Source organism: Coregonus lavaretus (assembly GCF_964263955.1).
Source record: "Coregonus lavaretus genome assembly, chromosome: 4".
Lineage (NCBI taxonomy): Eukaryota > Metazoa > Chordata > Actinopteri > Salmoniformes > Salmonidae > Coregonus > Coregonus lavaretus.
The window spans coordinates 64727987-64742096 of NC_139991.1; the positions used below are offsets into that span (position 1 = coordinate 64727987).

Genomic DNA, 14110 nt, shown 5'->3' on the forward strand with positions numbered 1-14110 from the left:
AGTGTATCCGTCAATACTATTCCCAGAGGCGACCCGGAACATTTCCCAATTCACGTGATCAAAACAATCTTAAAGCAGAGATTCCGATTGGTCAGATCAACATTGAAAAGTCCGTTCCACAGGTGCTTCCTGCTTAAGTTTCTGCCTGTAGGCGGGGAGGAGCGATCTGATTTGCTGAAGGCAATAATACTCTCTCTCTCTCTAGGTCTCTCTCTAATTTCAGGGTGAAGTATAGGAGGGATTAATATTGAAGATAAAGATGTGGAGCACATAACCACAGGTTTATCAAGTGATGTAAATGCCTGCTCCCCATGTGAAGATGTCTACTAATTTAATCCCCCTGCAGTGACACACAAACACTTTATTTTGCATAGGTATACCAAACCTTTTTTGATATACTCAGATGACCGTTATTAGCATGTTTTAACCACTCCTATGTAAATGGTAGATTATCAGACACTCAAGAAGGTCTGATTTCATTATTACTGAAACAGGATACAAGTGGAAAATACAAAGATCCAGTCCATTAAAAAAATTGGAGGCCCCTTACACTTCAGTGTTGTGATGCAAAAAATTCTAGCAAAATGTATAGCTCATAGAATTAAAAAGGTATTGTCGGACATTATTCATTCTAATCAGACGGTTATTTTTTTTTTTTAGGGGGTAGATCAGCTTAATATTGCAGATTGATTGTAACTTCCATCAATGTAATTGTCTGCATCACTTCCAATCCCCCATGTTTTTATATATAGATATATACATACATACATATATACATACATACATACATACATACATACATACATGCATATCCTTTAAAAAAAATATATATTCCCCTTTATTACTTTCCAACCCCACCACCCTTTCCCTAATTGGAGTAAACTAGTGAACAACAATGCTTAGGCCTCTACTTCCAGCTTATACTTACTATATACATTTTAAGGACACATTCAATTTTACAATAATTATATATTTTTTGTTTTTTCTCCTGAACTTCTTCTACTCTCAACCTCTCCGATCATTTTCATGATGTCCATCCGGTTTGCTTCTATATGCCATATCTTTCTAACTGTGCTCTTTCACAAAAGCTCCCAACCTACAACCTATATACTTATTATGGACACAGTATGCTTACATTATTAGTTATCTTGTTATTAGTTGTTGTTATTAGTCCCATCCTTCAACTCCATTCAACACCACCCATCTAATTTATTATGACCATCGAGATGTTAGCTATTAAAATCAGATCCAACAATAATATCAAAGGATTAGAAATCCAGGGCTTAAAAGCAAAGGTGTCATTGTACGCTGATGATTCATGTTTTCTTTTAAATCCACAACTTGAATCCCTCCACAGCCTCATAGAGGATCTAGATACATTTTCTAACCGCTCTGGATTAAAACCAAATTATGATAAATGTACTATATTACGTATTGGATCACTAAAAAATGAAGATTTTACATTACCATGTAGTTTACCAATACATGGTCTGATGGTGATGTGGATAAAATTGGAATACATACATGATCTCACTCCAATACATTTTAATAGAAAGTTAGCAAAAATAGATAAGATCTTGCTACCATGGAAAGGTAAATTCCTGTCAATTTGTGGAAAAATCATCTTGATTAACTCTTTAGTATTATCCCAGTTTACCTATTTGGTTATGGTCTTGCCTACGCCTAGCGAACAGTTTTTTAAATTAAATGAGAAAAAAATATTCAATTTGATTTGGAACGGCAAGCCAGACAAAATTAAACGGGCCAATTTATATAATGAATATGAATTCGGAGGACAGAAATGATTAAATATTAAAGCATTAGACCTATCACTAAAAGCTTCAGCCATACAAAAGTTATACTTAAATCCGAACTGGTTCTCTAGCAAATTAGTAAGATTGTCTCACCCAGTGTTCAAGAATGGCCTTTTTCCCTTTATTCAGATTACAACCTCACACTTTCAGTTACTTGAAAAGGAAATCATCTCCCAAATATCACTATTTCTAAAACAAGCCATAGAAAGTTGGTTGCAATTTCAATTGAATCCTCCAGAAACGACAGAACAAATAATGCAACAAATATTGTGGTTAAACTCAAATATACTAATTGATAAAAAAAAACATTTATAATCTTCGTAAATTATATCATCGGTAGGACTGGTGGAGTTATGTCGCACATGCAGCTAACAAAAACATATGGAAATGTCTGCTCTACCCAAAATTACAACCAAATAATTGCAGCATTACCGCAAACATGGAAGAGGAAAGTGGAAGGGGGAAAATGTAAGGAACTTGTCTGTCGGCCTTGCATTAAAGAACATAATTGGTTAAAGAAAACTATGATAAATAACAAAGTATACCAGTTTAATTTAAGGACCAAAGGATTGACAGCCATCCCATATAGATTGCAAAATAGTTGGGAAGAGATTTTTGACGTACTGATCCCATGGCATAGTGTTTATGAACTGATACACAAAACGACGGCGGATTCAAAACTTAGAATTTTTCAATTTAAATTATTATATCAAATTCTTGCTACCAATATAATGTTATTTATATGGGGGATACAATCTTCCCAACTCTGCAGATTTTGCTGCGAAGAGACAGAATCATTAGATCATTTGTTTTGGTACTGTCCATTTGTAGCTTGTTTTTGGACACAGGTCCAGGAATGGCTAAAGGATTGCAATATTTACCTGGAGCTAACCTTGCAGATAGCATTACTGGGTGATCTGAAAAGTCATAGTCAATCGATCAATAATATAATAATACTTTTAGCAAAAATGTTTATTTTCAATTTACAATCTGTAGAAACAATGAGAAAGGTTCAGAACTTTTGTAAAACATCACAGTACAGTTGAAAAATATATGGCAAATAGAAATCCAATATGGATGGTGTTAAAAGATAGATGGGTGGTGTTGAATGGAGTTGAAGGATGGGAGTAACAACTAATAACAACAAGATAACTAATAATGTAAGCATACTGTGTCCATAATAAGTATATAGGTTTTAGATTGAGAGCTTTTGTGAAAGAGCACAGCTAGAAAGATATGGCATATAGAAACAAACCGGATGGACATCATGAAAATGATCATCGAGGTTGAGGATAGAGGAAGTTCAGGAGTAAAAACAAACAAAATAGAATTATTGTAAAATTGACTGTGTCCATAAAATGTATATAGTATGTATAAGCTAGAAGTAGAGGCCTAAGTGTTGTTGTTCACTAGTTTACTCCAATTAGGGAAGGGGTGGTGGGGTTGGAAAGTAATAAAGGGAAATATATATTTTTTAAAGGAAATGTATATGTGTGTGTATAATAATAATATAAAATAATATGGCATTTAGCAGACGCTTTTATCCAAAGCGACTTACAGTCATGTATACAGTGAGGGGAAAAAAGTATTTGATCCCCTGCTGATTTTGTATTTGCCCACTGACAAAGACATGATCAGCCTATAATTTCAATGGTAGGTTTATTTGAACAGTGAGAGACAGAATAACAACAACAAAAACCAGAAAAACGCATGTCAAAAATGTTATAAATTGATTTGCATTTTAATGAGGGAAATAAGTATTTGACCCCCTCTCAATCAGAAAGATTTCTGGCTCCCAGGTGACTTTTATACAGGTAATGAGCTGAGATTAGGAGCACACTCTTAAAGGGAGTGCTCCTAATCTCAGTTTGTTATCTGTATAAAAGACACCTGTCCACAGAAGCAATCAATCAATCAGATTCCAAACTCTCCACCATGGCCAAGACCAAAGAGGATGTCAGGGACAAGATTGTAGACCTACACAAGGCTGGAATGGGCTACAAGACCATCGCTAAGCAGCTTGGTGAGAAGGTGACAACAGTTGGTGCGATTATTCGCAAATGGAAGAAACACAAAATAACTTTCAATCTCCCTCGGCCTGGGGCTCCATGCAAGTTCTCACCTTGTGGAGTTGCAATGATCATGAGAACGGTGTGGAATCAGCCCAGAACTACACAGGAGGATCTTGTCAATGATCTCAAGGCAGCTGGGACCATAGTCACCAAGAAAACAATTGGTAAAACACTACGCCGTGAAGGACTGAAATCCTGCAGCGCCCGCAAGGTCCCCCTGCTCAAGAAAGCACATATACAGGCCCGTCTGAAGTTTGCCAATGAACATCTAAATGATTCAGAGCAGAACTGGGTGAAAGTGCTGTGGTCAGATGAGACCAAAATGGAGCTCTATGCCATCAACACAACTCGCCGTGTTTGGAGGAGGAGGAATGCTGCCTATGACTCCAAGAACACCATCCCCACCGTCAAACATGGAGGTGGAAACATTATGCTTTGGGGGTGTTTTTCTGCTAAGGGGACAGGACAACTTCACCGCATCAAAGGGACGATGGACGGGGCCATGTACCGTCAAATCTTGGGTGAGAACCTCCTTCCCTCAGCCAGGGCATTGAAAATCGGTTGTGGATGGGTATTCCAGCATGACAATGACCCAAAACACACGACCAAGGCAACAAAGTAGTGGCTCAAGAAGAAGCACATTAAGGTCCTGGAGTGGCCTAGCCAGTCTCCAGACCTTAATCCCATAGAAATTATGTGGAGGGAGCTGAAGGTTCGAGTTGCCAAACGTCAGCCTCGAAACCTTAATTACTTGGAGAAGATCTGCACAGAGGAGTGGGACAAAATCCCTCATGAGATGTGTGCAAACCTGGTGGCCAACTACAAGAAACGTCTGACCTCTGTGATTGCCAACAAAGGTTTTGCCACCAAGTACTAAGTCATGTTTTGCAGAGGGGTCAAATACTTATTTCCCTCATTAAAATGCAAATCAATTTATAACATTTTTGACATGCATTTTTCTGGATTTTGTTGTTGTTATTCTGTTTCTCACTGTTCAAATAAACCTACCATTAAAATTATAGACTGATCATGTCTTTGTCAGTGGGCAAACGTACAGAATCAGCAGGGGATCAAATACTTTTTTCCCTCACTGTGTATGTATGTATATGTATATGTGTATATATATATTTATTTATTTATTTATTTGCGAGAAGAAAAAAAACATATGGGGGATTGGAAGTGATGCAGACAATTACATTGATGGAAGTTACAATCTATCTGCAATATTAAAGCTGATCTATCCCCTAAAAAAAACTGTATTTTGCACAAACACACAAACATGTACATACACACATTCCTACATATTCACACATTTTGACCCATATATACACACACACACAGAATCTTGTCACGTTTGAGTTATGATCGGCAGTGTGTACACAGCCATATCTGCCAGCTAGCTCACCTCTCTGTGAGATTCTGTGTTAAAATTTCCCCCAGTTCAAACAAACCCCAAATCCAGGGTTCACATCACGTGGAGTGACACAGTTAGAAGAATCAACAACCGGAAATACCAGTCCCAGTCACATTGAATGTGAAATCACTCAGTCAGGACCAACCTCATGTTTGAATGGGTGTCACCTTTTGGTGAATGACCCCTGGTTAAACTTCTCTTCGTTCTTTGTTTACACAGCCTGTCCTGCAGTGTAGTCGGCGCTCTGATTAAATTTACCTTCGCAAAGTCAAGTTTATAATATAAAACTAGTTTCAAATAAGATGAAAATATACTATTGAAAAGCAGCCTGTAAAATTCATTTTTACATGACCCCCCCCCCAAATCCACTGCGAAGGCTACATATAGGCATGTAGCATGTTAGCATATGTGAGAGATCACACTAGGAAGTGGGGTGTGAGTTCTGTTTTGTGTAGGTTACCCCTGCCAACCAATACCTACATTAGTGTTCACCGGTACATGAGGATTGTGTATACAGCCCAGAACATTTGACCTGTGTGTTAGATAGCTGTCAGCTGAAGCATCTGGCACTCTTTCTCTCTCTCTCTGAAATGACTTCCTGGAGAAGTTTAGCCGTTTCCTGTCTGAGCTGCTGGACAGGAAGTGGTTGGCATTTATTTACATCCTCAGCGTGTGTCAGGATGAGGACAGATCCCGTCCTGATTGGCCCAGGGGAAACGGCCTGACGCACAAAGAACTGACTAAACATTTTACCAAGCAAGCTGACTGAATAGGCCATCAGCAGTCAGTAGGAGTGTGCCTGTGTGCCTGTGTGCGTGTGTGTGTGCCTGTGTGTGTACCTGTGTGCGTGTGTTCTTGTGACTCTTGCATGCATACGTGCGTGGGGTTTATCACAGTCATTTTGTTCTGTAACAGAAATGCACCACAGCCTAATTAATACCTGAATGGCAGATATAAACCAAATTGGTCAGAAGGTTTACATCACTGTGGATTATTTGACATCCAACCCTCCCCTTTAACATATCTAATCCATCCTCCTTATTTATCCTACAGTTTCACTTTTACCCAACTGATCTTCATTGACTTTATGCATTTCTTCCGTTTGATGCAAATTATCTGCATGGCAGGATTAATGTCATTTCCTTGGCATAATAATCGTAGTCCTAATCTGACCTGCGTCCCTTGCATTGTGTCCCCTCTCCCTCCCTCAGGTCACCACACTGTGTACATCGGCGTGCATGTGCCCAAGAGCTACCAGCGGAGACGGCGCCACCGACGCAAGTCCAACCACAAGGAGAGGAAGGAGAGGCCGGCGGAGAACATAGAGGGGGACAAATCAGATGGAGAGAATGCTGACGAGGCAGCGCCCAACATCCTCAAACCCCTCAGTGAGTGATGACAGCACAAACTACACTACCCAGTATGTAACTCTGCCAGTGCAAACGCATCAAGATAGATCCAGGGATCTATCAACCAATGAAATCAGTGGAAACAAGTGAAGACATTAGAATTAAGTAGTGAATTACAACTAAAGGGAATTATCAACCAATCAGTCGATTGATCACTTTTCACTCATGAAGATCCTGATAACCATTCAATTAGATAGATTTGATAGTTTTCTCAGTTTGTCAGCACTGGGATGCTGTATGTTGACATTTGAAAAATATTCATAGACAGCATTACTGACTGAGCAGCTAATTCCCCTGGCTTAGTATTGCCTAGAAACACATTGTTGTTAACCAAACCTCACTATGTCAGTGTTCATGGCTGTGTTACTTTTAACTGTTGGTTCACACTAGACCACTCAACAGTGTTGCTGTGAGTCTCAATCCAAGTCGAGTAATTTTTATGCTAAGGATGCTATTTATATACTTCATGCTTAAACCAGAGAATAAATGGGTAGAGATGATTGTCCTAACTGTAACTAACCCAGAAACTAATGATATACTCGTGCCATAGCTTGTTTCAGTGACACTTTTTTTTTTAGTGCCATGTAAAATAGAGAGGTGTGAAAACTACAATAAGCAACTTGTCACACATTCAGGATTTCTCTTGAATCTGCAGTTTCCCCTGTTTACAGTCATCAGCTGCTCTAATCCAGAGTGTTGATACTGAGAGCCCTCAATGTTTGTTTTATTACTTTGGAGCTCAAAGTTGATGACCTAACAGCAGTAAAGAGACTATCACGCTGCAGTAGTAGTACAGCAGCAGTAGTAGTAGTAGTAGTACAGCAGTAGTAGTAGTACAGCAGTAGTAGTACAGCAGTAGTAGTAGTAGTAGTAGTAGTACAGCAGTAGTAGTAGTGCAGTAGTAGTACAGCAGTAGTAGTAGTACAGCAGTAGTACAGCAGTAGTAGTACAGCAGTAGTAGTAGTACAGCAGTAGTACAGCAGTAGTACAGTAGTAGTAGTACAGCAGTAGTAGTAGTACAGCAGTAGTAGTAGTACAGTAGTAGTAGTACAGCAGTAGTAGTAGTACAGCAGTAGTAGTAGTACAGCAGTAGTAGTAGTACAGCAGCAGTAGTAGTACAGCAGTAGTAGTAGTACAGCAGTAGTAGTAGTACAGCAGTAGTAGTAGTACAGCAGTAGTAGTAGTACAGCAGCAGTAGTAGTACAGCAGCAGTAGTAGTACAGCAGCAGTAGTAGTACAGCAGTAGTAGTAGTACAGCAGCAGTAGTAGTACAGCAGTAGTAGTAGTACAGCAGTAGTAGTAGTACAGCAGCAGTAGTAGTACAGCAGCAGTAGTAGTACAGCAGTAGTAGTAGTACAGCAGTAGTAGTAGTACAGCAGTAGTAGTAGTACAGCAGTAGCAGTACAGCAGCAGCAGTAGTAGTAGTAGTAGTACAGCAGCAGTAGTACAGCAGCAGTAGTAGTACAGCAGTAGTAGTAGTACAGCAGTAGTAGTAGTACAGCAGTAGTAGTAGTACAGCAGTAGTAGTAGTACAGCAGTAGCAGTACAGCAGCAGCAGTAGTAGTACAGCAGCAGTAGTAGTACAGCAGCAGTAGTAGTACAGCAGCAGTAGTAGTACAGCAGCAGTAGTAGTACAGCAGTAGTAGTAGTACAGCAGTAGTAGTAGTACAGCAGTAGCAGTACAGCAGCAGCAGTAGTAGTAGTAGTAGTAGTACAGCAGTAGTAGTAGTACAGCAGTAGTAGTAGTACAGCAGCAGTAGTAGTACAGCAGTAGTAGTAGTACAGCAGCAGTAGTAGTACAGCAGTAGTAGTAGTACAGCAGTAGTAGTAGTACAGCAGTAGTAGTAGTACAGCAGTAGTAGTAGTACAGCAGCAGTAGTAGTAGTAGTAGTACAGTAGTAGTAGTAGTAGTACAGCAGTAGTAGTATAGGACAGCAGTAGTAGTACAGTAGTAGTAGTAGTAGTAGTAGTAGTACAGCAGTAGTAGTAGTAGTACAGCAGTAGTAGTAGTACAGCAGCAGTAGTAGTACAGCAGTAGTACAGCAGCAGTAGTAGTACAGCAGTAGTAGTAGTACAGCAGTAGTAGTAGTACAGCAGTAGCAGTAGTTCAGCAGTAGCAGTTGCAGTAGCTCTGTCCGGTGATTGAAAATGGGGAAAGAGGGGACATAAGGAGATTAATTATCCTCTGGGTAAATGATGGAGTTTAGATCTGGTTGAAAAATCCTAGTGACCCCATGGATGGAAGTGACCATCAGTAGGCCTACACTTTAAAAGGAAGGAAAGTTGAGGTAGACCGAGATCTCAAAGTTATGGCATTGTATAACTCTCATGTTGACTCACAGAATAACCATCACTGATCACACATAGCTGAAAATGAACTTCTGAGTGTGATTAACTCAGGTAATTTTGGGTTACCTAACCAATCTCCTCTGTCGTATATCTTAAATGACAGTCAGAATGCCAGAAGCCTCATAGCTTTGAGTTGTATCCATAGAGATACTCTTGATTGACATTTGTGGTCCATCTTATCTCATCTCTGTCAGTGTCTGCCCTTGATTTGCCCTGTAACATTTCAATACGTTTACGATCCAAATAGAGCAACGCACACACAAAAAAAACAGGGCATTATTGGCTGTTTATATATATATATGCAGTGGAACAGAACCAGACACACTCAGGGACAGGGGTCTCCTTTGGCCGTGACAAGGCACCCAGCCAGCCAGTACCTGTATGTTGTACTTTAACGTAATCTCCTGTCTGTCTGTCTTTGTCCCCTTCTCCGCGTCAGACAGTGCCACCTCAACACACACACAGACACCTACCCTACTAGTCTACACTACATAAATTTGCACCCTTTAATCCTGTTGATTTTGGCAAACAGTGTGAAGCCATCCACTTCAGAGTTGTGTGCAATATCAACAAAGAGCTGTTTTTTTATTGATAACACTAGTTGGGAGACTAAGGAGGTGAATGGCTTAGAGTCGGGCCCTAAAAGTTGGACAGACTGGAGAGTAAGACGTAAGGGGACACACACACACACACACTGCAGACGTCAGAGAATTTGCCTTAAGGCCATGTCTGGTGTGTGTAGTGTGTTTGTTTTAGGGTAGCTGATATGCTCTAGTCTAGTGAGAATATCCCTCTTGTCTGTATGGCCTGTGTCGGTTTCAACGTCAACAGTGAAGAGGCGACTCCGGGATGCTGACCTTCTAGGCAGAGTTGCAAAGAAAAAGCCATATCTCAGACTGGCCAATAAAAAGAAAAGATTAAGATGGGCATTCTGAGATATGGCTTTTTCTTTGCAACTCTGCCTAGAAGGTCAGCATCCCGGAGTCGCCTTTTCACTGTTGATGTTGAGACTGGTGTTTTGCGGGTACTATTTAATGAAGCTGCCAGTTGAGGACCTGTGCGGTGTCTGTTTCTCAAACTAGACACTAATGTATTTGTCCTCTTGCTCAGTTGTGCACCGGGGCCTCCCACTCCTCTTTTCTATTCTGGGTAGAGCCAGTTTGCGCTGTTCTGTGAAGGGAGTAGTACACAGCGTTGTATGAGATCTTCAGTTTCTTGGCAATTTCTCGCATGGAATGGCCTTAATTTCTCAGAACAAGAATAGACTGACGAGTTTCAAAAGGAAGTTCTTTGTTTCTGGCCATTTTGAGCCTGTAATCGAACCCACAATTGCTGATGCTCCAGATACTCAACTAGTCTCAAGAAGGTCAGTTGTATTGCTTCTTTAATCAGCACAACAGTTTTCAGCTGTGTTAACATAATTGCAAAAGGGTTTTCTAATGATCAATTAGCCTTTTAAAATGATGAACTTGGATTAGCAAACACAACGTGCCATTGGAACACAGGACTGATGGTTGCTGATAATGGGCCTCTGTACGCCTATGTAGTACCCTCCAAGCTCATCATCAAGCTCGAGGCCCTGGGTCTGAACCCCGCCCTGTGCAACTGGGTCCAGGACTTCCTGACGGGCCGCCCCCAGGTGGTGAAGGTAGGAAACAACATCTCTACTGCGTTGATCCTCAACACAGGGGCCCCACAAGGGTGCGTGCTCAGCCCCCTCCTGTACTCCCTGTTCACCGATGACTGCGTGGCCAAGCACGCCTCCAACTCAATCATCAAGTTTGCAGGCGACACAACAGTAGTAGGCTTGATTACCAATAATGACGAGACCGCCTACAGGGAGGAGGTGAGGGCTCTGGGAGTGTGATGCCAGGAAAATAACCTCTCACTCAACGTCAACAAAACAAAGGAGATGATCATGGACTTCAGGAAACAGCAGAGGGTGCACCCCCCTATCCACATCGACGGGACCGCAGTGGAGAAGGTGGAAAGCTTCAAGTTCCTTGGCGTACACATCACTGACAAACTGAAATAGTCCACCCACGCAGCCAGTGTGGTGAAGAAGGCGCAACAGAGCCTCTTCAACCTCAGGAGGCTAAAGAAATTCGGCTTGGCACCTAAAACCCTCACAAACTTTTACAGATGCACAATTGAGAGCATCCTGTCGGGCTGTATCATCACCTGGTATGGCAACTGCACCGCCCGCAACCGCAGGGCTCTCCAGAGGGTGGTGCGGTTTGCCGAACGCATTATCGGGGGCAAACTACCCGCCCTCCAAGACACATACAGCACCCGATGTCACAGGAAGGCCAAAAAGATCATCAAGGACATCAATCACCCAAGCCACTGCCTGTTCACCCCGCTATCATCCAGAAGGCGAGGTCAGTACAGGTGCATCAAAGCTGGGACCGAGAGAATGAAAAACAGCTTCTATCTCAAGGCCATCAGACTGTTAAATAGCCATCACTAGCACATTAGAGGCTGCTGCTGCCTATTGAAATCACTGGCCACTTTTAAGAAATGGAACACTAGTCACTTTAATAATGTTTACAGTCACTTTAATAATGTTTACATATATTGCACTACTCATCTCATATGTATATAATGCATTCTATTCTATAATATTCTACTGTATTTTAGTCCATGCCGCTCTGTCATTGCTTGTCCATATATGTATATTTTCTTAAATTCCATTCTAGTGTTGTGTGTATTAGGTATATGTTGTGAAATTGTTAGATATTACTGCACTGTCGGAGCTAGAAGCACAAGCATTTCGCTACACCCGCTAAACATCTGCTAAACACGTGTATGTGACAAAAAAAATTTGATTTGATATTCCATTAAAAATCAGCCGTTTCCATCTACAAAAGCCATTTACAACATTAACAATGTCTACACTGTATTTCTGATCAATTTGATGTTATTTTAATGGACAAAAAAAATTGCTTTTCTTTCGAAAACAAGGACATTTCTAAGTGAACCCAACCCTTTTGAACGGTTGTGTGTGTGTGTGTGTGTGTATATATATATGCACTGCTCAAAAAAATAAAGGGAACACTAAAATAACACATCCTAGATCTGAATGAATGAAATAATCTTATGAAATACTTTTTTCTTTACATAGTTGAATGTGCTGACAACAAAATCACACAAAAATTATCAATGGAAATCAAATGTATCAACCCATGGAGGTCTGGATTTGGAGTCACCCTCAAAATTTAAGTGGAAAATCACACTACAGGCTGATCCAACTTCGATGTAATGTCCTTAAAACAAGTAAAAATGAGGCTCAGTAGTGTGTGTGTGGCCTCCACGTGCCTGTATGACCTCCCTACAACGCCTGGGCATGCTCCTGATGAGGTGGCGGATGGTCTCCTGAGGGATCTCCTCCCAGACCTGGACTAAAGCATCTGCCAACTCCTGGACAGTCTGTGGTGCAACGTGGCGTTGGTGGATGGAGCGAGACATGATGTCCCAGATGTGCTCAATTGGATTCAGGTCTGGGGAACGGGCGGGCCAGTCCATAGCATCAATGCCTTCCTCTTGCAGGAACTGCTGACACACTCCAGCCACATGAGGTCTAGCATTGTCTTGCATTAGGAGGAACCCAGGGCCAACCGCACCAGCATATGGTCTCACAAGGGGTCTGAGGATCTCATCTCGGTACCTAATGGCAGTCAGGCTACGTCTGGCGAGCACATGGAGGGCTGTGCGGCCCCCCAAAGAAATCCCACCCCACACCATGACTGACCCACCGCCAAACCGGTCATGCTGGAGGATGTTGCAGGCAGCAGAACGTTCTCCACGGCGTCTCCAGACTCTGTCACATGTGCTCAGTGTGAACCTGCTTTCATCTGTGAAGAGCACAGGGCGCCAGTGGCGAATTTGCCAATCTTGGTGTTCTCTGGCAAATGCCATACGTCCTGCACGGTGTTGGGCTGTAAGCACAACCCACACCTGTGGCCGTCGAGCCCTCATACCACCCTCATGGAGTCTGTTTCTGACCGTTTGAGCAGACACATGCACATTTGTGGCCTGCTGGAGGTCATTTTGCAGGGCTCTGGCAGTGCTCCTCCTGCTCTTCCTTGCACAAAGGCGGAGGTAGCAGTCCTGCTGCTGGGTTGTTGCCCTCCTACGGCCTCCTCCACGTCTCCTGATGTACTGGCCTGTCTCCTGGTAGCGCCTTCATGCTCTGGACACTACGCTGACAGACACAGCAAACCTTCTTGCCACAGCTCGCATTGATGTGCCATCCTGGATGAGCTGCACTACCTGAGCCACTTGTGTGGGTTGTAGACTCCGTCTCATGCTACCACTAGAGTGAAAGCACCGCCAGCATTCAAAAGTGACCAAAACATCAGCCAGGAAGCATAGGAACTGAGAAGTGGTTTGTGGTCACCACCTGCAAAACCAGTCCTTTATTGGGGGTGTCTTGCTAATTGCCTATAATTTCCATCTGTTGTCTATTCCATTTCCACAACAGCATGTGACATTTATTGTCAATCAGTGTTGCTTCCTAAGTGGACAGTTTGATTTCACAGAAGTGTGATTGACTTGGAGTTAAATTGTGTTGTTTAAGTGTTCCCTTTATTTTTTTGAGCAGTATATATATATATATATATATATATATATATATATATATATATATATAGTACCAGTCAAAAGTTTCAACACACCTACTCATTCAAGAGTTTGTCTTAATATTTTTACTATTTCCTACATTGTAGAATAATAGTGAAGACATCAAAACTATGGAATCATGTAGTAACCCAAAAGGTGTTAAACAAATCAAAATATATTTTATATTCTTCAAAGTAGCCACCCTTTGCCTTGATGACAGCTTTGCACACTCTTGGCATTCTCTCAACCAGCTTCATCTGGAATGCTTTTCCAACAGTCTTAAAGGAGTTCCCACATATGCTGAGCACTTTTTGGCTGCTTTTCCTTCACTCTGCTGTCCGACTCATCCAAAACCATCTCAATTAGGTTGAGGTCGGGGGATTGTGGAGGCCAGGTCATCTGATGCAGCACTCCATCACTCTCCTTCTTGTT

The 14110-nt window shown here is 41.7% G+C and overlaps 1 protein-coding gene across 1 annotated transcript in view; it reads left to right on the forward strand.

Moving 5' to 3' along the window:
- Positions 1–14110, forward strand: part of LOC311127867 (electrogenic sodium bicarbonate cotransporter 1-like) — a 103486-nt gene that overhangs the window by 19349 nt on the left and 70027 nt on the right. The window contains exon 3 of the mRNA XM_084159764.1: positions 6512–6688. Coding sequence (XP_084015890.1) covers positions 6512–6688 — 177 coding nt within the window. The remainder of the gene's footprint in view (positions 1–6511; positions 6689–14110) is intronic.